This window comes from Nelusetta ayraudi, unplaced genomic scaffold (genome assembly GCF_046127955.1).
Source record: "Nelusetta ayraudi isolate G7.1 ecotype Tasmania unplaced genomic scaffold, CSIRO-AGI_Nayr_v1 ptg000007l, whole genome shotgun sequence".
In the NCBI taxonomy this organism is placed as follows: Eukaryota; Metazoa; Chordata; class Actinopteri; order Tetraodontiformes; family Monacanthidae; genus Nelusetta; species Nelusetta ayraudi.
Genome location: NW_027466057.1, coordinates 5,922,518 through 5,949,095, shown reverse-complemented (window position 1 = coordinate 5,949,095; position 26,578 = coordinate 5,922,518). Strand labels below are relative to the sequence as shown.

The following is a 26,578-nucleotide window of genomic DNA, read 5'->3' as shown; positions in this document are numbered from 1 at the left end:
CCAGCTGACAGCCGCGAACCAGGCCTGCAAACACGGCGGCTAGATTACATTCGGGGATGGGGGGGTTAAAAAAAAAAAAAGAAAAAGAAAAACTGCACACGCATCGCTGTCCTTCGCTCGGCGGTGGTATCTCCAGCAGCAGGCGGTGGCGGCGGTGTCATCGTCAGCACCCCACCTACCCACCCACCCACCCTGGGGTGCTCGCGGCGATGCACCGGTTTGACCTCTGCGCGACAAATTTCACGGCCCAGGGTTCATTAACACGGGAGGAGAGCATTTATTAAAAAGAAAAAAAAATATCAGAGTGCGCGACACAGATACCCTGAGAACACATCAAAGCCCACTCCAGTAGTTGTTGGTTTTTTTTATTGTTCATATGTCACATTGTGTCTACGGCAGAAATCTTGACGTGCAAAATGACGCGTTTCTTTCCTTTTTCGCCGCCGCCGATTTGTTTATCGACTATGTCCCCCGGCAGGAGGGGGGAGGCGGGGTGGGGAAAGTGGGGAGGGGGTGGGGGGGAGCGAGAGAGAGGGAAAGGCTTGATGGCGATTTAAAATCAACGTGCGCGCACGCACAAACGCACCTCTAAAAGGGTCCCTGGCATTGTGACATTTCATTTAAATCCATGAGGGATTACAGCCCTCCCTTTAGGAAGCAAGAGAGCGGCGGGGTGGGGGAGGGGAGGGGTGGGGTGGGCATACACACACACTCATCGAATCCATTAGTTTTAAACATTTAAGGGACCATCTAAGATAGACTGATGGAGGGATAGAGGGGCGGGTGGGTGGGCGGGTAGCGCTCGGCAGCGAGGGCTGTGTGGCACAGCGCAAGTCTGCCCTAGATTAAACAGCCGCTCTAATCCCCCCATTTCTGCCCCCAAATTGGTTTTCCCTCAATCTCGGCCTCGCCATCCTAATGTGAGAAAAAAGAAAAAAAAGAAAAGAGAACTGGAGCGCCGAGGCTAAATAATCAGCAAGTTTAAAAACTGTGAGACGGAAGCAGGAGGAGAGCGGTGGGGGGAGGGGGGTGGTGGCGGCTGGCAGGGGGGTGGGGGAGAGGGTTGGGGGCCGGGGGGTGGGGGGGGGAACAAGATGTAACGATAAAAGCAATCGAACGGCTGAGTTCAAGGGGGGCGAAGACGCGCGGTTTGATTGGGGTCAGTCAAGGTCCGCCAAAGTCGAGCTCGGTCGGCGCTCGACTGTAAACAGTCATCAAAACGGAGCGGCGGCAGCGGCGGCTGTTGAGCGGGGACTCGGATGCAACTTCAGATTTCAACTCTGGAGTCGCTCATCCATCTTGCGAACCTCCCCGCGGGAGGCGTTTTTGAGTCGGATCCTTCCTGTTAGCTGTGACGAAGCCGGGACGAGCCGGCAGCTGCTGCAAAGAGACGGCAGAGCAGCAGCTTTAGCTTTAGCACCATTTTTGATTGCGATATTTAGTCTTTTCGCAATTCTGGGGGTAATGGAAACGCTACTACTTTCACATCAGCGTCACAAGAACAGGAGCTCCGTTCACAAATATCACTGGAAGGTTTTTACTCATGAGGTGTTTTTTCGGACATATCGATATAGAAGTATATCGCAAAAGTGTCATGTAAACACTTTTTTCGCATTTACACGTTACCACACTTGACATTTGGGGTCACGTGACCAGTTCACTTTAATTGAAAATGCCCCAAAGCAGAAAATGTTTCGTACCTCCATCCTGCTCAAAGTGGGGTCTCGCAGGACGAGATTTTACGTGAAAATTTAGAAATATTACTTTTATTTTGCAGGAAAACTGTGATGGAAACGCAGCTACTGAGCACACGCAGCGAGCTGCCGTCACACCAGCCGAATGTGATGATCGATTCCGACAAGTTCCGCCCTCCACTGACTTTTTCTCACTAGACGGATACACAAGAAGAATCCATGAGACTCTGAAATGTTCAAGTTGGTCCATTACAACAGTCAGTTCATTTAACAACGGCATCATTCAGTCCTCGACCAATCGCAAGAGTCCCCCGGAGATGCCCCGCGGAGCTCCCCCGGTGTCTCGCTAAGGGACTTTCTTCTGGCTCTGCCGCAGCCTGTCCCTCTCTTGGAGCAGGTGAGCGGCGGCCGTGCGTATGGCGGCGGCCTGGGGGTCGTCGGGCTCCTTCTCCAAGTAGAGCCCGAAGTGTCGGGAGCTGCAGGTCAGCAGGCTGTCTGGACTGTGGCCCCGGCGACCGGAGCGAAGCAGCCTCTCGCAGGCCAGCGCCAAGTTCTTGTCCCAGTTTGAAGGGTAGCCTGAGTGGGCCTCCACAATCTCTCTGTACAGCTGTCGGACAAAAAAAACACACACACAAGCACATAAAAAGCTGGATGTTATTGAAAAAAAAAAAAAAACCACACGGCTCCCTGAAGATGCCGCGCTACGGCCCCTCGCGCGGCTCATAAATCTGCCCCCGCTGCTGCGGCGCGTTTTGTTAAGGTCACACTCACAGTGTAAGACAGCTCAAAGAGGCGAGCGCTCGCCTCTCCCTGCATCCTCTCTGCCAGGTCAAACAGAAAGAAAGCCGTCTTCATCCTGAAACAAAGCACGCAGGCTCAGGGCTAAGTGCTGGATGGATGAGCCATGCAGATCCACGCGCACGCACGCACGCACGCACACACACACACACACATGCGCGCGCCAGCGCCACTCCAACGGAGTGACTTATGTAGATGGCGATACCAAATAGAACGTACATGTAGATGCTCTACCACACCAGACTGGTTTATGGAGATGTACCATCCAGGCTGGTGTGAATCGTGACGCAGCTTCTTCTTCCTGTTTTTTTTTTTTTGTTTTCTTTTTTTTTTTTCCCCAAAGCGCACCAAAGCATTGCGACTCCTCCCAAGAGGAAATAAAGTTAAACTTGGTTCACCTGGCTTGCCACATCTCCTCGTTGGCGACGCGCTCCCATGAAGCAGGGTGGAAACTGTTTATAAGAGGGGACGGAGGGGGAGGGGAAGTAGAAGAAAAAAAATATTGATGTGAAAAGCTCTAGGCGTCGGCTTATGCACAGTTCCACTAACTATAAATGATTATTTATGTGAATATATTGTTCCACTCAGCAGTGCAGGTTCCGTTACACTGGCCTGCCAATGCATAAACATTAAATGACTGAGCAACAATACCGGCTAACACATTAGACATGGAGTAAAACCACATCTCCCCTTTTTTTCCACTCTGTTGACTGTTAACACTTGACCTCTTCTTCAAAAGAATATTTTAGCATGGCTTCCCCGGCTAATATTTGGCTCGTGGGCATCGGTGGACACGCTTGTCATGGGGTTGCAGGAAATAATGTCACAGTATTCAAGCCGTGGATGCGCGAGTGAATGAGGGGCTGCTGGCAGCGGCGTCGGAATATGCAGCTTTGACTAATTCCACTTTTGCCACGGCTATTGACAAACTGCAATGAGAAACTCATTATTTTTCATCTTCAGTCTCATTTCAGATGGCCGAGGGCCTAATGTCTTGCTCTGGCTGAATTCACAAAGAGCTGGATCACAGCGTGAGGAGCCGAGGAGGACAGCCTCAGCGAGGAGGGCTCCGCGGAGCCTGCGGAGAGAGAGAGGGCGAGAGAGTGAGAGGGAGAGAGAGCGAGAGAGCGAGAGAGAGAGAGAGGGCTGAGGGCCACGGAGGGACGGGAGGGCGCGGGGACGCTGGCCCTCAAACGTGTTTATCGCTCGCGCTCCATATTACTGTGGTTTCATCTTGGGATCGTGAGTTGCTTTGGCAAAACGAAGCGTTGAATTGCCCCTCTCAGACATCCAACCTTAAGCTCCGCTGGCCTGCCGCCCTTCAGATAGGGCTGAGCTTCACCCCGCGCCAACCCCGCCTAGGCGTGTATTTTAAGAGCGCGCGCATTTTTCAGACAATCGCAAAAAATTGTTGTCTGAACTGTTTTTTAAAAGTGCTTGGAATGACACTGTTGGAACCATATTACATGCATTTTTGAATGTTTATTCTTCATCCCAGGGCCAGAGAGGAGCACCCCCGCCCAGTTAGTTATTCAAACGCTGTACATTTAGCCCTCTGTTTACAGCTTCCTCATAAAAGATTTGGGTTAAGCTTCCCGCTAAAACGTACGATTGTTTGTAATACGTGGCGACGAGGCCTTCTCAGAGTGGAAACATGCCAGGATGTGTTATCAGTGCCCTCTGTGATGTCACAAAGGCTCAAGAGCCAAAACTGCACAAGTGGAACAATTAAAAGACGCATAAAGAAAGGACTTCTCTTACTTCTGGGGAAATTCATGTATAAAAAAACATTAAGTAACGTACATTTACATAATACGTGACCTTTAAAAAATACAAATTGTGAATAAAGCTGACCAAATAAATAATAATATTAATTTATTATAATTAGACAAACATTAGACTTATACAGCGCTTTTTTGGATACTTAAAGATAAAGTTAAATCAGAACTGTAAACACCGTATTGTCCAAACTCCGGCTTGTGCACCTGTTGTGCGGCTCGCTCCAGTTGTAGAGGTTGCGGGTCCGCCGGGCCCACTCCTCCGGATGAAACTGCGTCCGGACCGGCACCATATAGTCGCACACGCCCAGCGGCCAGCGGGAGAAGCTGCGCTCCCAGCTCAGGTCCCCGTCTGGCAGCCCGATGCAGGCCACCACATCCCGCCTGCGGAGAAAAATGACAACAAAGATGCTGGAACGCGGCGAATTATCATTCAGGCCTCTTTGTCCTCGGAGGTGCATGAGGCTGTACTGAGGGTGTGGGGGGGGGGGGGGCCTCGACACCTTCTCGCCTCCCTTCAGGCTTCTGTCTTGTTCACTAAAAGCTTCTGCCTCATAGGTTAATCCCCACAGGTCAGCGTTGCCCTCTGAGAGATGGCCTGGCAAACACTGCCCTCTGGTGGGCTCGGTATTAAAAGCCTCCAGTCAGTGACTCGCCTCCTCCTGCCAGCGAGTCCATCGGGGACGCTCCAACCAAATCAAGTAGATTAGTCCACTTCTGTTCTCCATCACACTCCCTTTCATGGCCTCGACACTTCTACAAGCTTATCGTCTCCGCGCGCCCTCCGCCGTGTCCGCCGTCCCACTGATCTCTGACTCAATAGATCACCCACTTGTTCATTTCGGGGGCCCATTGTTAACCCTCCCAATTCTTTCCCAGCCCGCCGGTAAGTCTGTCGAGCCCCTCGGCCCGGTGACTCACTGCGCGTTGTGGGAGAGGAACTGCTCCAGACTGAACGTGTCTCTTCCCTCAGGGTGCGCCGGGTCCCACCAGCGGCCCGGAAAATTCACTCCACTGTGGTGCTGCGCCAGTTTTGCCACATACCACGTGTATGTCATCATCTGGAGACAATGAGAGGACACCCGGTCGACTCCGTCAACTCTGCGTATTTTCTGTGTGGCAAGTAATTAATTACAACACAGTGCACAAATCGGTTGACAAAGACAGATTTAGTTTGCTTTTCAGTGTCTCCCCCCCAATTTGTTGTCATCAAAATAGGATTTCTTCCTCATTTTATAGACTTTACTAAATGTTTTCATACTTTCCTGAACTATAATGAATCACTAACAAAAAAAGCTTACAAACAGCTTACATGAAATATACTACTATTTTTTATCTGCTTGAATCTTACATGTTGAGCTTTCAAAATTATAAACTACTTTTGGAGTTTGGAATTTTGTATACATTTTATTTTTTACAATAAAAGCCTGGCGACTCTAATGGAATGTTAATTTATATTTATGGGACTTAAAAATAGAATAATGTAAAAATCCCACCATATTGTTGTCATTCTAGTGCTGTCAGCGGTGATGTGGGGAGAAAAATAGGATGACATTGGTACTTTTCAGCATTAAGAAAAACAACCAAAAGTACAAAAACAGACAGTAAGGTATTGCGAGGTCTGACCTCCTGGTCGACCAGGCGGATGTCGGGCCGTTCCCCCAGGCAGTAGTGCAGGTAGCGCAGAGAGTTTCCAGGCAGATCCCCTCTGGTCAGGATGAGTGAGTCCGTCGGGACCGAGGACAGAATCTCCCGGCCGAACTTCTCAACCACGCTGTTTCTGCTCTGGTCACACTCACTGAAATCATCAGATCACACACACATGAACCATTAATATTCTATTAAAACCAAAAAATAATGCTCACTGGGACGAATAAAGGGCTTGATTGCATCCTTAGTGCTTCCAAGTGTGCGCCCTTGGAAGCGCGCGTGAGCAACTCGATGTTTACAGGTATTTTTTTTTTTCAAGGTGCTCTGAGGGTAAGTTGTCAGTGCCCCCGCCCCTTCCCCTCCGCAGCGCCCCGGCTGCCTATCTAATCGTGGGGAGACAGGTGTGATGAGTATGACAGCGCAGGCCATGCCCCCCCCCCACCACCACCCTTGATCAAAGCCGCTCAGTGATGGCTGTCTGGCACTCCCCAGCCCTGCGCCGGTGTAATCTGCCTCCTCGGACAGCTAACATCTCAGACTGAGCCTCACGAGTGGAATCTATGTGCTAACCGTGCCTCCCCTTAGCCGCTACCACGGGTTGAGCAGGAGGGAGGGGAGGCAAAAAAAAATAAACCTGACACGCAGAGTTCAGACCTGCACCACGAGGCACGGAGGAATAACAAATCAGGTTGACTCAGGAAAAAGTTGTGCATGGGGGGATTTTTTTAGGAGGAAATAGTTTGAGCCGGCCGGGGAGTTTAAACTTTACTTTAGGGGAAAAACTGTTGAAAAGTGTTCAAAGTCACAGTTAGGACTGGGACTGGGCAAGGTAACAAGGTTATGCTGACAGTTTTGTTCAATAGAATTCAATTTAGAAATGTTCTGAACTAACAAATTTGGCTTAAAATAAGTGATCAATTAATTCAGTCTGAGGGTTCTGCTGGCTGGTGGTGTCCTCTCAACAAAGCCGTAACTTTAATAGGATTACTTGCTATAATAATCTGCAAGCTGAATATCAGAAAACTGGCATGTCATTAAATATATTGTGAATAAAAAAAACGGGTAAAGCTGCAACAAAAATGCACAATAATAAAAATAAAAAAAAGACAATACAAATAAAGCCTGTCAGTTATGGAGTTGTGGCCTAAAATCATGAAAACCCATTAAGTTACTTTCTTTATCCACTTAAGGTCCAGAGTGTAAAATTTGGTTTGATTTATGATTTTTATATTTGCAAAAGCTTAATACACTGCCTTTAAATACATCAATAAAGGTTTATACAGACTGTTCAACAGTGCTGAGTTAAATTAACGCAAGCCCCAGCATTTTAAATTGCACTGTTCAATCTTATCTTATTTATCAGGGTTTTTTTTTGTTTTTTTAATCTTTTCTTATTATTGTTATATTTTACTGTTGATGGTGTTGTTGCTATTGTCACGCAAACATTGCCACTGCACAGCTGCTGTAACAACATGAATTTCCCGTTTTGGGGGGCGATCAATAAAGTTTTATTTTATCCTATTTCTATTCCATTCTAAATATTTTTAGTTTTCCAGCGCCACGATCACCTGTAATTGGTGTGCACCAGATTTGCCAGCAGAGCCGCGGTGAAGCACCAGGCGGCGGTCTTCCACACGTCGCCTCGGCCCAGCTTCCTCTCCAGCAGGCCATGTGTGTGACTCAAGCCGAGGCCCGCCAGCGCGCACATGGCGGCGTCGCTCTGCAGCCAGAAACGCTCGACCTGCGGGACACCACAGAAGTACACAGAGCTCATTTTGTTTCATGGACTTTTTTTGATTTGCTTTGATGTATTTCTCATCAAAAGAAAATAAACAAGGGAGCTAAAATCAGAAAAAAAACAAAAAAAACAAACATTAAAAGGTCAAACATTTCCCATGACTCACCACTCCGAGCAGAAGGGGTCTGCTGATGTCGAGGTTGGCTCTCCAAGCAAAGAACAGCGAGTAGACGACCAGCATGGTGGCGATCAGCCACGACACCGACCGACTCGACCTGTAAGAGGAAAAGCCCCCCAAAAAAATCACTCCCGTTTTTATTGTTTGTTTTCATCACTTGTCTGCAAAATGAAACATACTTGTTTTGAAGAGGGCTGTGAAAATATTAGTGCAGGGAATGGAGATCAGAGGCCCGGAGCAAGTGCCTTCCCAAGCCAGCTAAGAGGTGCATGATTGATTTTTTAATGCAGGCTGAGTCATAATGAGCCGCTGCCAACCGCTGAATCACAAACTCATTACAGTACAGCTGTAAAATGTACTTACGCACTAAAAAGGAAACATATTGCCCTGATGGCAAAAAAACAAATAACCCGACTGAACGTAAAGAGACAATTTCACACCAAAAGGGGGGGGGGGCATAATCTGATGGGTTTTCCTCTTTGGACGACGTCTCAAAAATCTGTTCCGTCTTTGTTTGCACTGTGCACAGCGGGATGCAAACACGTGCAGACCTCCTAGCTTGTCTTTTTTCCATGGCCACTCTGCCTTAATAGCTGCAGCCTGTAAGTCGCTGCTGTCGTGAATTGGCGGATGTCGCCGCCACACGCGAACGGACGCAAGCAAACATGTTTGTGGAAATCCAAAAAGCTCGCCGACGCCGGTCGCTCTTGATGTGAATGCCGAGCATGGCGACAGCTTGACAGCGAGGCGCCTCCGCTGTTTTTTGTGCCGTTTTTGCCCGAGATCAGCATTTTGTCAGTGGTTTTGTTCCCCGCCTTTTACTCCGGGAAGGATTAGATTTTATTTATTTATTTATTTTCCCCTCAGTTTGAAGCGCGCGTGACAGAGTTTGGGTGCGATGCTGGCGTCTCACCTGTCCCGCGAGGAGAGGAGGAGGCCTGTTCCTGCGAGCGCCAGGGCGGGGAGCGGGAGGTCTGCCAGGCAGTGGTCCAACTGGGCCCTGCGCACAAGAACACACATATAAATACACTTGGGTATGTGTGATGGACACCCAAGACAAGCTCCGTTACCCTTCCTGCTGCTGAACTCAAGGACAGCAATGATTAAAATGCCCACCATCAAAACAAACTCCTTGGACGGCTCTCTCCCAACCCCTCCGTTTCAAGCGGACTGACAGACGCGAATGACTGTATGATCCACCCCCCTGCACGACACACACACACACACACCCCACCACCCCCCGCTGCCCCGTCCTCTGCTCACAGCGCCTGTCAGTCACGCGGCGCTCGCTCAGAGCACGGAGATAGTTTCCTGCCTCTTCCTTAATACCCATCTCTATTTGACAGCTTATTGAGTCTTTATATCTCTCAATGTACACCATGTGTGAAAGTGCTTGTGTGTGTGTGTGTGTGTGTGTGCGTGCGCGCGCGCGCATCAGCTCCTCCGCCGGGGTTTACGTCTCCAGTGCGACATGCCTGTCATGTTCGCCTCTCGTCGCCGTCCTGAAGGTGTGCGTGTCCATCAAGCGGCAGGGGTGACGGCAAGGGGCGGGTGCCTGGCGCGCTGGGGGTGGGGACGGAGTGGTGAGGGGAGGGCGGCGGGGGGGCGGCTAGTGGCGGGGGGTCTTAAGACGCGCGAGGCACCCCCGCATCCCGTCAGCTGGAGGAAGATACGGCGGAGCGGGATGACTGCTGCTGCTGCTGCTGCTGCTGCTGCTGCTGCTGCTGCTGCTGCGGCAGCGGCGACGGGGAGAAGAGGCAGGGAATCAGAAGAGGGAGGGGAAGGGAGAGGGGCTGCTGCTGCTGCCGGAGTGGAAAAATACAATTTCTCCAGCTCTATTGCAGTGTCTGTCATCACAGCTTGTCACGCTTTAAACACAAGAGCTGAGTGATCATTTCAAACTGCTGGAGAAACAGAACACAGCGATTTGGCCCTCTAAGCAGGTTCAGTTCTGCTTTGATGGGAGGAGGGGAGTGGAATGGGAAGAACAAAAGCCGGCAGGGGGGAGGGGGCGGGCGAGGGGTGGGGGGGGGGCGGGGGGAGAGAGGTGAGCTGTCCAAATGGCTCCGGGCTCTCAGAACCGACGGGATGTCTTGCGGGTGAAAGCCCCTTTATGTTGCGCGTCAGAACCGGCGGTGGAACTGTGACTGGGTGGCCCGTTCTGGAGGAGCACGCCTGTCCTCGCCGTGCCTCAAGGTCAGAGGTCAATGTCTGAATTGGACCCTGCCGTCGATGTCGAGGCAGAACACGGAACCAATGGCTGTGCTGTACTGGATTTTGTATGGTGATGATCTTGTAAATATATAAACAAAGGATGTGTATACAGTAAAAAAATAAATAAAATGAGGATGGTGGATGTTGTGGTGTTTTAGGCTAAATGAAATTTTGTTTAAAGTCAAGTTTTGTTTGGTTTTTTTCAATCTAAGTCTGCGTTTTTCACCTGTAAAACCTTAGATGTTGAATCGGTCACATAAACAAAAAGATTGACAAATGACATCAAATTAGTGATCAACAGTGGACTCAAAAAATGAATAGCGACGTCTTTAAATTGGATATTTAGGAAGCTGCATGATTTCAAAGGGTCGGGCTTAATCTGCACAATTTCTTAGCTGTAAACACTTGGGTGTGTTTTCAGTTCCAGGAGAAGCAAACTCACTTTAACATGGCGGTGAGGTTCACAGAGCTCTCCGTCTTTGCCTGCAAAACAGGAAAAACACAAAGTATTGGCGTGTGTTGCCGAGGCGCGAGGAGGAAAAAGGGAAAAAAAAAGGAGATGCGGTTTGGTTTCCAGTTGTGGAAGGGTGAGGAGGAGGGGGAGGAGGAGGTGGAGGGGGCGGGGGGGGAGGACGCACCAGGCTGAAGGTGCCGTACTCAGCCCGCAGCAGGTGCTTCAGCAGCCCTGACAGGCTGGTCTGGTCACCCCAGCTCCAGCGGGCTTTGTTGAGGAAGGAGGAGACGGGCAGGTAGACGTAGGGAGAGAAGCCCAGGAGGAAACACAGGGCGAGCGACAGCAGGCCACGCACGGACAGTTCCTGTGGACACAGTTTGGAAAAAGGTGTTGATGGTTTTCCTCATACATTTGATGTCTTCAGTATCTATCTGCAGCGTAGAAAGTCGTAAATATAAAAAAAAAAAAAAAAAACGTGTGTCTAAACTTTTGACAGGTAGTGTATATATTTTATTTTTTCTGCTTCTAGCTCTTCTTTTTCCTCAGGTTATAGTCATTCCAGTCAATAGAAACTCACCCCATGAGAGTAAAGTCGGTGAAGGACCCAGGGGACGACGACCACGACGTACAGCACCAGTGTGTGCTGGTTGCACAGCCCCAAAGCACAGCACAGCGCTCCCCAGCGCGCAACCTGGTCAGGTAGGCATTATTTTTACTGCCGTGCGAGTCAAACGATGTGCATATCTACGAGGCGAAAGAGTGTGCTGTCGTGTTACCCTCATCCTCTGTTCGGCGCTTTCAGCACAGTGGAAGGAGGCGGCCAAGACGAGGAGCAGACCAACGAAAAGGTTGTTGAGGGCGAAGACCTCGGCCACCATGGACCACTGCCAGCTCAGCCTGCAGGCAGCAAACAGCCCTCCAGCCAGAACTGCTCCAGGACCAGGACCCGTCAGCCTGACAGTAGCAGAGGACAAGCAACCACAATATTTTTATTTTTTGTGAAGAAAAAAACATTTTTTAAAGTAAAATGAAACTCCCACATTAGCCATTTCAAAGCTTTAACATTTAGGGATTTTTCTTTCACCCAACACATCACATAAGTCGCAAAATGAAGCAAAGAGCTCCACGTAAAATTAAAATATTTTTTCCACTTTCTCCAGACTAATTTGGAGACCCACATAATAATCTTCCTTCGACCCAAGTTTGCTTCTCGGACAAGACTGGTGAATTGGGCCACTCACATATCGTGAGAAGTCGCTCGGCAGCGGCACGGTTGATCTGGAGGAGACCGGCAAAAGAAACCACCATGGTAGAGATAGCACTTTATCCTCCACTTCTTAAATATAATGTGTGCACAAAAGTTCTTTTTTTTCTTTCCTTTTTGTCCCCCACCAACCCATCCTCTCCCTCGCTCGCTCGCTCGCTCTCGTCCTCCTCTCCTGTACCGTCTCCATCCCCTTTGCGGTAATTGAAGCAAACTTGGGATAATCTGTCATACGTTAAGACCCACCACTTTACTAAAAAGGAGAGACAGAGGGAGGAAGGGAGAGTGAGTGAGAGAGCGAGCGGGTGAGTGGCGGCGACCGGCAGCGGGGAGCGGGGCGAGCGGAGGGAAAATGGCGAAGAGGAGTGGAGAGGAGTGCGCGTCAAAGGGGTGAGACAGCGTGCGGGATAAAGGATGAAATAAAGAAAGAGAAAAAAAGTTCAAGAAGAGGGAGGGGTGTAGGATGTGGGGGGGAGGGGGTGGGGGAGGGGCAAAAAAAAAAAAAAAAAAAAAAAAAACCCAAGCCCGGTCCCCGGCATGCTGGCTCTGAAATATGAGCAGGCTCGACAATTAGGGAAGTCAGGCAGTATGGCCCTTTCCACCATTGTGTGGAGTGGCTTAGAGTCCTCATCAGCCTATCAGCTAACTGACAGGCAGAGAGCTGCTCTATTCAGCACCGCAGATACAAGCTGCAGGCCAAACGGCTGCCAGGTCCCTTATGACCCCACAATCCCTTGCCGGTGACAGCTTCAAGCTCCATAGCAAATTAGGCGCTCTCACATTACAATCGCAGAAGACAGATTCCATTAACGGTATCTGAAATTGAGTAGAGAGCAGGCCCGTTATCAGACCTGACTCATAAGCACCGCCATTAATCACAAGGCATGATACCATTTATACATTTCCAGCTCTCTGCCTGCCGCTGTGATAGTCAGCCACAAAAGGCCTGATGAGACTTAGGCGAGGGGAACAATGGAGCTTTCTGAGGAAAGCGCGGTAAATCAGGGGGAGAAAAAGGGAAGAGGGAGAGTGAGAGGATGGTAGAGGGGAGGAAAAAAAACTCTGCCGCCGCCACTGCTGCTGCTGCTGACTACTTCCCTTTTTTTTTCCTCCTCCTCGGGTTTTTCCTCCCCTTCTCTGCTTGCGCTTCCTGTGCGTTCACTGTAAGGCGAGCGCAGTCTGCGCGCCCATGCGCGTGTGTGTGTGTGTGTGTGTGTGTGTTTTCAAAGTGAAGTGGAGGTTGGGGGGGGGCTGTGTTGATGGGGAGTCTAGTAGCGGGTCTTAATAAGAGATAGCGGCGTTTCTCTCGCTGGCCCGCTCCAGGAATTAGCCGTAACTTGAAGGAAGGATGAAGGAGGGCGGGTGGATACGGGTGGGAAGGAGAGGAGGGAATTTTATTCTTTCTTTTTTTTCTTTTTTTTGAGGTGCAGACCCCCCGCGCCCGTCATTTTATTCCTGCCCCGCGTGACAATTAACCCCTTGCTCGTGCCCCCTGCAGTCTGCGGGGTGATTTTAGGGGGGAAGCACGAGGTGCGCGGTAGTCACAGGGGGTCCCAGCGCCGCGGTTATTACATCAAACACATTGCTGCATCTGGAGCCCCTGACTGCACCCATCACGTCTTCACGCACACACACACACGGGCGCCGCTGTTCTCCAACTTCTTTATTCTCCACGAGTGCTTGACAAATCTCTCTGTTAGAGCCTGTCAGCCCGTTAGAACTCAGCGGCGTGTTGCACAGTCCGCGGCTGGAAATGACCTGCTGTCTGAGCGCTGGACCACCTGGGTCCACCGCTCATCCCTTCCTCGGCTTCTCCACAGCTCATTCTCCAGGCTGGCTGCTCTCGGGGTGCGCAGATAAAGCGGGACACATCCCAAACGCCAGCGGGGCCGTGTTCCCAGTTATCGCCGCTCAACGCGGCGCAGGATGCGGCGTGCTGTGCCTGGAAAAATGTTGAGGCTGGCAGACGACAGCCCGGGCGGACACGTGGCGGACAGTGAGGCTGCGTGTCCGTGTCGTCACGTGTGTCTTATAGGAATCCCTCGACAAAAGCCTTTTACTATTTGAAAAGTAAAGTAAATGCTCCAATTAAAAAAAGAAACAATTGAAGGTCCCACATTGTTAACCTAACCTTTCGAGTGACCTCATGTTTTTTTTTCAATATCATGTCAATGAACCCCAAAGAAATTAGAAAAGTCTATTGTTTACTTATTTTGCTCTGTCCACTTTTGAAAAGCACATTGTTCTGGAATTGAGTCATTTGTGATGTCACAAAGGGAACTCTTGCTGGTTAGCGACCACATCTCCGCCTTGTTTTTGTCTCCTTCCAAGCATCAAACAAAGCATCAGTTTAAGCAAGCATTTAAAACTGAGCATTTTTTTTGAGGGGGTGGCTGCAAACAGAGGGCTAAATATTCTGTTCACTGGATGTATAAATTGTTTTGTTTTTTTAAATAATAAATATTAAAGCTAGATTTGAAGCGGGGATGAGTCCTTTAAAATACTTGAAAGATAAAGAAGAATCAAGGCCGCTAATACAATGTAATAGAATGCTAATGTGAGCTGAAATATGTAAATATTTAATACAATGATAATAAACACATCAAGTTGCAAACCTCAAGGTCACAAAGACAGGACGGCGACAGTCACTTTGAAGTGTCAGAAATTGGACCTGCCTCATGCACTTCCTCTGCAGACGGAGCGGCGAGTCGTGCCAGCCCCAGCCATCGGCGCTAAATAGCAGCACACAAAAACCAGGCCGGCACTGGCCCTGTGCAGTGAATGAGGCACGACAATAGCGCTGGCCGAGGGACACTCTGTCACACACCACCCCAGGGAACAGACAATGCAGCGGCTGTGCCATCGCGGATCAGCACCGCACTGTTCTCGAACCGGCCAGCGGTTTGGGGGTATAGAGCGCTGGAAAAGAATCACACATTCCTGAAGAGGGGAGAGAGCCTGGGAGAGAGAGAGCGAGAGAGAGCGAGAGAGAGAGAGAGAGAGAGAGAGAGAGAGAGAGAGAGAGAGAGAGAGAGAGAGAGAGAGAGAGAGGAGGTGGCCGGCGTGTGTGAAGTTTCCAGCTGGCCCGCGTCGACACCCCAGGGCACTTTGCGAGCCGGAACACAAGGCAGACTACTTAGTAGCTATTATACGTCGGTGGTGTCTCATGCAATTGCTTTGAAATTTCAAAGCCAAGCAGCAACTGATATATAAATTGAGGCAGTTAAATGGAAATGTTTTTTGTTGGGGTTTTTTTCCCTAAGAAAATGCATGGAAGCCAGCATATAAAACAAGGCCAGCTAACGTTTCATTTTCAGCCAGAGTGTTTTGAAGCTCGTGATTATATGCATTTTTAGATATGTATATTTCATTACTGCAGCTCTCCAGAAAACAGCCCTTTTGTTCACAGCCTCAGTTAAAAATGATTATTTTAGCTTTCTGCTGCATTTGATGCTTTACATGTCCGGCCAAAAACACTGCCCTTGGAAGAGAGAGTGAGAAGTCGGTGCCCTTTGTGAAAATGATAAATGATGCATTTTGCATTTTCCTTTATTTCACTTTCGATGACACAAACAAAATAAATAAAAGATGGACTTTTCTCATTTCTGCAGAGTCTCACTGCTCAACAACATTTACCGTATATAAAAGCATTGCATTAGAAGGTTTGTCCAAACTTCTGACCGGTAGTTGTAAACACAGCCTTAAATGTCTTTGCAACCTCCGGTTTGACTGATGGTGACTGAGTTGAACTGTCACACACGCACCTGACACCAACCTTCACCATAAACAACCCTGCTGTGCAACATTCCGACCGGGAATTTCCTCATCTACTGAAGAATGAAAAGATGAGGTTGTCTTCGCCGACGGTGGAGGGAGGGTGAACCAGAAGGTCCGGCGCCGCACCGCGCCGCTCGCTCGCTCACTCGCCCCCCCCCCCCCCTCCCTCCTCCAGGAGAGCGCCGCAGCGCTCCGAGTGCGTGTAAAATTAATCACGGCAATTCTGCTCAAACAATGCGGCCACTGACATGACAATTTCTCCCAGAATGCATCTTAATCTCCACCCGGCGCGCCAAAAAGGAAAAAAAAAATGACATGAAGAGGAGGGGAGGGGGGCGGGGAAACTATTTACAAAAACCCAGTGTTTGCGCAATTCGCTGAATGCCATTCTGTTGCTGCCCTCCACCACCCCCCTCCTCCCTCCCAACAAAGTCATTAGGCGTACACCAGTGATACATAAATGTTGCTGTATAGATTCCATTAACTAATTCCGGGTGAATTGTAATTGCCGAGTCTGATCCGTCTCTGTGCCTTATTAAGACCGCCCGTGGTGGGTGAGGAATGTAATATTGACGTCCGAGGCAGACACAATCTCGGGCCCACGGGCGAAAAGGAATATTAAACTGCGACTGTATTCCGCTGTCTATCTGGCTCTCCCCTCCCCGCCACCATCTCTCCCTCCCTCCCTCCCTCCCTCCGCTATCCCCATCCCCATAGCCAGTAATGAGGAAAATAACATCTTCATTAGACATCTGTTTAACTATATTAGAGGATGGGTCCCGAGGGAACCATTGGTCATGCTGAGGGAGGGGAGGGGAGAGTAAGCGAGGTCTGTCGGACTACAATGTGACGCGGCGAGATACAGCGCCAATGAAACAAAAAGGTCCAGAGATTGGGGCATTTTTGCGCCGAGCCACCCTGAAATTGCCTTCCGCGGCGCCCGCCGGATGGCGCTTTTTTTTTTTTTTTTTTTTTTTTTTTTTATGGACGTGAGATGAGGGAGGAGGAGCGAGAACAATTTTCCGACCAAACTGCAAAAAGAAGTGCAGCTTCGGGACGCACTGCAGAAAAACGACAGCACCGGGGGCCATATGGCTGAGGTCACGTCAGGAGCCAGAGAGGTCACCTCCATGGAGACACACCCTCCACACCGCTGAGGCGTCTTGGCCGGTGGAGGGAACCTCTCACAGGTGTGGACCCTGTTTTTTTTTTGTTTTGTTTTTTTTTTTTAAAGGAGCCCGTCAGCAAAACAGGGCAGGTGAGAAACATTAGGCGGCACTCAAAAAGTCCTGTTATGTAATCATGCCATTCCGCCGCCCCACCACCACCACTTCCCAAAAAAAAAAAAAAAAAAAAAAAGTGCTGACGACTGAGCGTTACGGGGCTTGTTTTTCCGCTCCGGTGGCTGTCAGCGCCGCTAACGTGTCTGCCTCTGGTTCGTCGGGATAAGCTCGGGAATGGGGAGAGATTCTTCGCAGGTAGCAGAGATTCAGAGCAGCTTTAGCAGATAAACTGCAAAGCGAGAGAGCACGGAATAGCGAGCTGTCTGGATTATCCCGCTATGAAGGGTGCATTCCTCCGGAGACTCGTGGCTCGGGCCCCCTTTTCTTTTTTTTTTTACTTTTTCGCTTTTTCCACGGGGGCCAAACATTTCTTCTCCCTCTCAACCTCCGGGTGCAATCGATAGCAATTATCATGACGCCCAACCATCCTCAAAGGCTTGTCAGGCGGCGGTGTGAAAACAGAACGAGACATGCAATTTGGCCATCAAACCGTACGATCAAGCCAAGAGAGCCATAATTGACAAATCAAAGGGAGGCTAAGTGCTACATTTAAACTCATGCAAGAGAGCGAAGTGGCTTCCAAGCCTATCAACTTACATTCCCCCCACCCCACATTAAACACGGCAATCTGGCCGACTAATTTAAATTGATACATCAAAGGCTTGCCATGTTGGGTATATTCCAGACGAATTTCAAGGTCTTACAATTTACTGTTTGAGAGGAACTGCCTTCAAGTCTCCATATTAACCGCAATATATTTTGCCGTTTCCAAATAACCACTTTTGACTTTTATTCCGTGCGGGAGAAGACAAATTATTACTGGGAGAGCAGATCAGGTATTTTGGCATGTAAACAGAGGGAATGGCCGGGCCTGCAAATTCCCACAAGGCATGTGACACGACAACCATCCAGGCTCCCTGTTAAATGCACCCGCTGCGCTCCGTGCCAGGACCGAGAGGTCTTGACCACTCAGACACTCACGCTGCTTTTCATTCTCCTCATCCTCTGCCCTCGCCGCTAACCCCTCGCTTGGCACAGTGTGCCGACGGATCCGCAGCCACGAGCTCATCCCAACCCTGAGCAGATAATGACTAAAACCTTTTATGCTTATTTTTCAAATTGAAAGCATAGATTATACGTTCATACTTAAGGGCTTATATGGTGTGACTGTGTGTTCTGGCTCAAGTGCTCACGACCCATCATCCCTTTTCCGAGGTTTGAGGTCCTCATAATGACTCTCTGGGTTTTTTTTTTAACTTGATCATAATCCAAAATTGGATCTAAATCCCCCAGAGATTACAAATTGAGCTACGGCAACATGCGCACTTTGAGCCAAATATCGGCCAAATTGCACGGACACTATGTCTGGCCAAGGGCTGAGGCCAATCGCCCAATTGACTGGCTGCTCATCGAATGTATTATGACTCGACATAAATAGCCCTGATGCAAATTTCCTTCCTCTTATTTTCCCCTCCTCAGTTTTGACCCGGGAGCTTGAAGTTGGCAGGTTCTGCTACCTTTAAACAAGCAGTCAGGCAGGTGAGAGTCTGGGCCTGACTCACTTCGGGCTCGGGGCCAGTCCCTCAGGATGGCACTTCCTCCTGAGCGTCGTGCCTTCCTGCAGCAGGACCGTTAGCTCGACCGACACAGACCCCCCACGGCAAAAGTGGAAAAATGCACAAGCAAGCAAAGCAACATGCAAAATGTTACTTTCACCTGGTGTCACGGGCTGCGTGGAGGAAATGACATCACACTCAGCACGACCGATTCTGAAATAATGTATTAAAATGCTTGAAGAAAAAATCCCAAGTGTGCAAGAAATAGTGACAAAAAGAAACAGAACTGTTGACACTAAGCTGCCACTGACAATGCAAAGTGGAGAATGACTAACATCAGCAGAGGGGTGAAGTCAGGTAGTCGCAGTCCCGGGTCAACTATGGGAGATAATCACACACAAAGAGGGGAAAGGGGTAAAATACACCTTGCATGATAGGATCAGCAGCGGGCAGAACTGCAGGGCGCTGGGAGATGGCAATGCAGAGAGCGTGAACTGTCATCACAACCCGAGTGAGGGAAGACGTGGCTGTGGAGATTGGAAAGGGAGGAGCGCAGCCAGTGATCCCGTTCCTCTCGGACCCAGGAGGCAACAAGGAGGAGATAAGGAATCGTGCCATGTCAGGATTGGGAGCGTGCTGGGCAGCGGCGGGGCGGGGGGGGGGGGGGTCGGGCTGCGGGTTGGAGGGCGCGATAATTGTGATATACATACGCACGCGCACTCACGACGGGAGGCTGATGGGTAAACAGGCGGGGCAGGGGGGGAAGCGGGGGGCCTGGGGGGGCGTCTGGGCTCTGCTCCTGAATACTGAGCAGAGGATCAGGGGCGAACGCTGCCAGTCTGACGGGACCCCGGAGGATTTCTCTCTCTCTCTAACTCTCTCTCTCTCTCTCTTTCTGACGGCATCCACATTGCCAAAAAGTCACTGAGGAGGTTTTTAAGACTCCGTCCACGTTGGAACGTGATGTGTCCTCCTTTAAATGCTCCAGAAACAAAGGTTTTCGGAAGTTCATGAGAGGGTTACAATTGTCTAATTGCTCTATTTTGGGGAGCTTTTCCACTGTGAAATATAGAGTTGAGGTTGAGTTGAAACACTCCATACTCTGGTGGGTACATGGTACATTTTGTACATGGAGAGGAGATATTTACGGACACCAGACCACCGAGTCTGACTGTTAGTGATCCACATTCTTGTATTTAAAGTAAGGGGCAGAGGTGGTCGACACACAGTCACGATGTTTACATGACACAAAACTGAATTATTAGTAAGACTATGACTAGTCAACTGAAGTGCATGTAAAGGCGTTAGTCCGGATAAAATCGTAGTTCTGCAACTCCGGTAAGGACACCCAGATAATGCGGGAATTTCTCCTTCATGTATACGCCTTAGTCGAAATTTACTATTGTTATAATTTTGCGACAAAAGAAGTTAACCGGAAATTAACACACAAGGAAGAGACTCACATCGCCCCCTAGTGTTAGGGAGAAGGACACATTCCCGTCAATAATTAGATTTTTTTTCAGCTGCATGTCCACTGGGACAAGGAGAGAAGCCCCATTATACGAAAGAGAAACCCGAATCTTGAGCAGAGCTCCATTTAGTCGTGCATGTAAACGTAGTCAGTGACGCCCGATTGTCCTGCTCACCTGCAGACAGACATGCAAAGGGCACCGCAGGCTGCCGAGCCCAGCAGGCTGGTCATCAGGTTGACACTGTGGGCTGGGGAGAGCCACGGCAGGAGGCACACGGCCAGGCGAGACAGTAAGGTGAAGAGAGGATATCCAGGGGGGTGGGCCACCTGAGGACAAGAACAGAACAACTTTTAGGTCATGAATAATTTCAAGAAGAGAAAGTAAGACAAAGTGACATAAACGAGGCGATGCTTTTTCAAATACTTTGATTAGACACTTTGTTTTGGAGAAATGACACTGCGTTTTCCATATTCTCTCCTATTCTTCACTGGCGGACGAGTCGTTCTTTTTGCCCTCTAAAGACGCATGCAAGTGCTGCACAACCGCAAACGTGTCACAGACACCCCGGCTCTCCTTCGCTCTTTCTTCTCTTCCTCTGGCCTCTTCCCAAGGACGCCGCAGCTCCCCGGAGACTGTCGCACAGCACGTGGCGCTCGCCAGCCCCGGCCCACCAACCCTCCACCCCTCCACCACCTCCTCCGAGCCGCAGTCGCTCTCGCCTGGGGGATCCGGGCAATCACAGCAATTAGCCGCTAAGTCTCCTCCGCCCAGATAAGGACTCAGTCATTAAACACAGACTCATTCCCCGCCGCTGATAACACCAGCCGTGCAAGGCGGGGAGCAGGAGGGCAGCGCTGCCAGTGAACGCAGGGGCGAAAAGGTGAGAGACGCGGCGACCTCGCCGGTCACTTGACTCCACGTTGGGGCGAGTTGAGCCAATTCCAGAATTAATGCCAGTGATAAAGCGTAAGGAGAAGTAGTAGGGGGGTATAAAAAAATACCAAAGAAAATAGCAGTTGTGCAGATAGCTCGGAGAGTCTTCCAGTATCAGACAGGTAGATCAGTCCACGCAAATGAGCACAAAGTGAGAAAGGGGGGGGCGGATGAAAGTCTGTGTGGCTGAAATGACTGCACAGATGTGAGGCATAAAAAAAAAAGGCAGCCGAGGGACAAAAGCAGCAGGGAGGTAGGAGGACTCTGTAGCTCTGGGGGATCAAAAAAAAATGGTGGGTGGGGGGCAGCAGACTGGGGCCCTGGGACGGCCTGCGAGGCCCTGGGGAGGCCTAAAAGGCAGACAGGCAGGCCACACGGACTGCAGCACTAACGGCAGGATTACTGGCATAGTGACACCGACACAGCCTCCCTAAAAGGATCACAGCGGCGTAATAAACTTTATTAAATAATAAAACTTATTATAACTGTTAACCCGATTTAGTTCATTCTTCGCGGCTTACATACACACAAAAAAAGAGGGGTGGATATAATAAGCCTTATACCGTACATAAGGCAAAGCCTACAAAAGCCATCGCCTTACCATTGACTTTAATTGGATTTGAAAAACGGGTTGCAAATTATGGCATTCTCTACTTGCAACTTAGTAAAAATAAGTGTATAGAAAAGAGGGTGGAAACCTGTGGACGGAGAGTGAATTAATCTGCTTTCTGCCCATGCTTAATTAAACTTCCTTAATGCTTATAAGAGTTAATGAGCGAATTGATTAAACAATACGGCTAATGCTTACCCCCAGCTCGCAAGCGGTGGTGATCAGCTCTCCTGTGGAAGAGAATAGGGCAGGAAATTAATGTAAACCCAATAATTATTATTAAGAGACAAGTCTGCTCCCAAAGTTTTCCCAAATCAAATACTTGCACTGGGGTTTTGCATTAATTTGCCAGGATCAAAACCTACAAATCTTCCCAGTGTGACATTTCCTAAGCGGCACGCTCATTCTCTTCATCTCACGCTTCTCCCCTGATGCCTTTTCCTCCCTTCCTCCACTGCAACCACCGGCACGCGCACACACACACACACATAAACACGCACGCACACAAAACATTAGACTCCCTCTCCCATGCACTGTCACAGAAAGACACACATATGCTGATCTGAGAATAATGCTCCCAGTCCCATCCTCCCTGCACACAGAGAGGTCCTTTCCCTCTCCTCTTTCCGCTGCTGCGCTACCTCTGCTGCCTCATCGCCGCTGCTCCCACTGTCTCGGTGTCTCGTTAAGACTGTCAGGCACAAACAGAAAAAGGCAACGGGGGTGACAGTCAAAGAATGAGGTAAGCTGTAAAAATGATGAGAGGCGGTTGCGCAATTTTTCTTTCTTTTTTTTTTGACAAGCTCCGCATGAGGCGAGGAAACAAAGTGAGGGGAGAAAAAAAAAGCAAACCCTAAAAGCTATTTGAGGAAGCTTTAATGGATCTGGGGACAAACCCATTTGTGCCGGAATACACCCAGAGCAATTCAAATTATACTGATTTCCCACCCAATGTTTAAATCTCCCACTCATGAAAATTGAAATTTGGTTCAGATGAAGTGACTCTGATAAATCTTTAGGTTCAAGACAGCTCCCTCTACTGGTACTGTAGGGGCTCTCATCTCCTCGAAATAACAAAAAAGCGCTTCTGTTTTCTTTACAGCATATGGCAGCATACAGAGCATTTTTGGTGGATTCAAAAATATAGCAGGATTTTTTTGTTGGGGTTAATTTCCTATGGCAACCAAGATAGAATTGGTTATTTTTAATTGAACTGTATTTTCATTGCAGTTTACGTTCCAATTTTTCCAACAATTTTGGCCAACGGCAAGAGTTCAAGATGCAGCATCAATAACTGTGGAACAGATGAGTGCATTTCAGTCAGCTGCAACCGCACTGCATATTTTGAAACCTGGTCGATACAGTCAATTTTTTATGCCTAAATTTCTGCCATGCACATGAGTCTGAAGTCTTATCAGACTAATGGAGCATGAAGTCAAAACTCCTCCACCTGCACGGCTGACATGTTTTCACAGCGCCATATCACCTGCCAGCTGCCCGCCATCGTTTCACATCACACTTTCTCATCCACCATCGTTTCCTGAATTTCCCTTCTCTTTTTTCCCCCTTTGGCAGTAGCACACTTTGACAGCATTCAACATAGAAAATATCAAACTAATATTAAGCAGAAAGCAGCCATTGGACAGCCTCGGAGATGCAGTTCTGCAGCCCCAATACTAAAAAGGGAAAAAAAAAAAATATTGACTCAACGGGGAGGCTGTGTGAGTGCCAAGACTCTTTGTGATAGTAGAGCATGGGCACCCACACCAGTCTTCCCATAATCCCCATCATTTCCACACTCCACATTCCTAGACAACAGTGTACCCACGGGGCTGTGCTCAAGCCTCTCCAGGGCACATCACACCTAAAGAGATTAGGACACAGAGACGAAGACCTGGAGAATTCCGAGGGGTGTTCAGCTGGCACTATCAGAGCGGGCATCCGGCACCGTCCCTAAACACTGTGGAGAAGGGGCTGGCCGTTTTTTCAAAGGCCCCGCACGCTAGACAGCAGCACAAACCAACTGGGCTACTCAGCGCCACAATTGCCGGCCCTCTCCCCCATCTCTCCTCGCTCATATCTGGCCAAGCTTTTCACATGCTTTCATTTTGCAAAATGTGCACTCCCTTCCACAGCAGGTTCAATGCCAAAGTGGCGCAAACATAACAAGCAGAGCCTTCATGGCCCCCCTCAGGGCCACTTTTATAAGTTTGTAACCGAGCTATCACTTTTAAACACTTTGTAATTGTGCAAGGCAGCGCTTCAGAAATTGTTCTACAAGAATTTCAGAAAATGATGGCCCTTAAACAGTCATGAGAGTGTAAAGGGAACTACATTTGGACCTAAGTTTTGCTACAAAACAGTGAAAAATTAATCAATATGTCAACACATAATTTGTGTGTAAAAAAATGTATCAAATAATGCCAACAAAGCAAAGTAAATATGTGTTTTTTAAACCCAATACAGTTTGTTAAAAGAAACATCAAGAACCAAGAAATAACATTATTATTAAGATTATTCCTTGTGGTGTAGCGAAACACACACACACACACACACACACACACACACACACACACACACACACACACACACACACACACACGCACACACACACACACACACACACATCTGAAAATTGAAAATCCATTCATGTTTTTGTCATAAGTCACATCAAACATTTTGAGAGCTAAAATAAGAGTAAATTAAAATTCTAAGATAACAGATACAATCAATGTACTGTATGGCACATTTCAGTAAGAAAAACAGTTTGGGAATACAATTAATTCAGGGCAAAGAGAATAAAGCCATTTTTATTTTTATTTTTTTTAAATAACAAAATCAAACTTAAAAATTATACAACAAATAAAACAAAACTATTTTTTCCCTAAAGTTGTATTGAGTACGTTTCTGTGTACAATGACAGAATGATGTACTTTGTTTTGTGCAACATTACAGTATGTATGTATTTATTTACTTCGTATATGCTAAGGGGTGTTGAGTTTATTCACTCATTAATATTTTGTAAGCTTCATAACATTTCCTGACATGTATACGACATATTCCCGAAGCTGAACTCTGTTTTAAAACAGATTAAACACTACAAATTTTAAAATTCACATCTACCTCGAGCTGCATTCTACCGCTCGTGTCATCACCAGTGTGGTCCTGGTCCACACTGGCGCTCACGCACTTGCAGCACCACGGACAGCGCCCAATTCTTCTTCGGGCACTTGCTTGGCTTCACACGATTGGCTGCTTTGCAAAATACAAAGCCACGTGACCTGAGCACGAGCAGAGCTAAAGCTAGCTGGCTAGCACCTACCCGAGTCTCCACCAGGCACGGTCCTCTGCACACACGGAAGATAGAGAGCGGTGACACCGGCGAACGTAGCGCCGCTCAGCATCCAGCTGGTCTTGTGCTCCGTCAGCATTTTTCTTAGAGGGAGAATATGCGTAAAGCTCGGCAGTTTCTGCCGCGACTCAATAGCGTGTTAGCTACCGCTAGCATGTGCCTCTCGCGCTGGGACTGTATATTGACTTCTAAATATCTATTTTTGGACAGACTCCCCCTTGTTGTGAGTATATCAGTGATGCCATCTTGAGAACAGACATAAAGTTAACGCTGCCTTGCTATTTTTTGCAGACTGCTCAGTAAAGAGTTGAAAGTCTAGGTTGTTTCTGTCCCCACCGGAAGTCGCTGCTGTTCTCGTTCCAGCGCCTAATAGCCCGCGATATTTCTGTACGCTGGCTTTCTTAGTCTGGACCCTATTTGAAGCCGTCGTTTTCCGTTTTTTTCTGCAATAATCCGGCATAATGAAATTGACGTTCCCTTGAAGAAAAGAAAAAAAAAAATCACAGTTCAAAGTGTCTCCCTTGGAGCCAGACAGTTCTGGGCTGCAAGCTCTGACTGGTTCCTCCTCGGTTGACGGACAGCGGAAGGGTCTCTGCCTATTGTCTGCACATAGTTTAAGTTCAGCCACGAGTTTTTCGGGTTATTCAGGAATGGCATGAACGTATTTCTAACTGATTGACTTACTTGGAGCACTTTTCAGTGTGTAAAAATCAAATTTCTCTGGACCACCGCTTTTGTGTTCACTCTTAAATGCGATGGTGTATCAGAGTGTCTAGTGACATTTTAATGAACACCATGCAGAAAAATGTCCAAAGTCTTAGTATATTGTATTACTAAAATATGTGGGTATATTGCTAATACATTAAAAAAAAAAAAAAAAAAAAAAGATATAGAGTTAAAGACTCATGAAGTGCAAGAACATTTCTAGAAGAACCTGGAAAGCATTTTGAAGTCCTTGAGACAACACTGAGATTTTCTGCGTTTACGTACAACATCCTTTTACCAATGCTCAATTGTCCCTAGGTTTTCACAGTGAATGCAGTCACTTTCACATTTGGCCTCAGCTGGTTCTTTGTGCACATTGTTTTATGAGTACAGATGTAGTTCAAACCTCTTTAAACAGACCAGAGGTTCTGATGCTCTCAATTCACAACTAAAATAATCACAATTAATTTTGTACAAAACATCTTCTCATAGGTGACCACACCTTAAAAAAACAGCAGTGCACTGATCACTGTCAGATTCCAAACCTTTTAATGCACTAGACACACAAACGTGCTTTGCTGCAAGTAATTGCAGCAAAAAGTGAGAACACTGCGCTAAAACAAGATACAGGCCCCAATAAATGTTTCACAAGTGTCCATATTTCTTGGGTTGAGGGGTGACTGTAATATAGAAATTGGCCTATTGAACTGATAATAATCCCAGCCCACCGTAAATGAGTCTGATCCCTCAGTAAATTGAGCCCTTGGTGAGGTGGAGTGGTGTCAGCACCTAGCCAACTCTCAGATGGCTCTCTAATCCTCGCTTCCCTCTCACCACCACCCTCAACGTCTAATCAGTTCTGAACACACACACACACACACACAGGCGCGTGCACACACCCCAGTACTCACCCTTCCTCACACTTGGGCTCAGCCATCTCTTCAGTGTGATGTCACCGCTAATCCACGCTCGGTTATCCTCCGGGCTGCAGTGCTGCCAGAGGGATATAGGGAGGAGATGGAGTGAATTTGGGGAGAGCGGGAGAGAGGAGGGTTGGGGGTGGGGGTGGGGGACTGGCGGAGGGGAGGGAGTAATCAGGCACGTCATAAAGTCTCCCCTCTC

General features: G+C 48.4%; 1 protein-coding gene across 4 annotated transcripts; it reads right to left on the bottom strand.

The window, feature by feature from the left end:
* Positions 1-380: 380 nt before the first annotated feature.
* tmem260 (transmembrane protein 260) lies at positions 381-26,578 on the bottom strand. Of its 4 annotated transcripts, XM_076018161.1 has the most exons (17): positions 24,722-25,425; positions 22,041-22,090; positions 21,598-21,629; positions 20,031-20,182; positions 11,281-11,458; positions 11,082-11,195; positions 10,689-10,868; positions 10,493-10,533; positions 8,750-8,836; positions 7,825-7,933; positions 7,489-7,661; positions 5,897-6,068; positions 5,192-5,331; positions 4,478-4,654; positions 2,891-2,944; positions 2,466-2,550; positions 381-2,301 (listed from the first exon to the last, which is right to left on the bottom strand). In XM_076018161.1, the coding sequence occupies exons 4-17, from the start codon at positions 20,084-20,086 to the stop codon at positions 2,041-2,043; spliced, it is 1,827 nt and encodes a 608-aa protein (XP_075874276.1). In that variant the 5' UTR covers positions 20,087-20,182; positions 21,598-21,629; positions 22,041-22,090; positions 24,722-25,425; the 3' UTR covers positions 381-2,040. The 4 variants fall into 4 exon arrangements, with proteins under 4 accessions (XP_075874276.1, XP_075874273.1, XP_075874274.1 ...); XM_076018158.1 differs by lacking the exons at positions 22,041-22,090; positions 24,722-25,425 and adding an exon at positions 26,368-26,578; XM_076018159.1 differs by lacking the exon at positions 22,041-22,090 and having other exon boundaries at positions 24,722-25,426.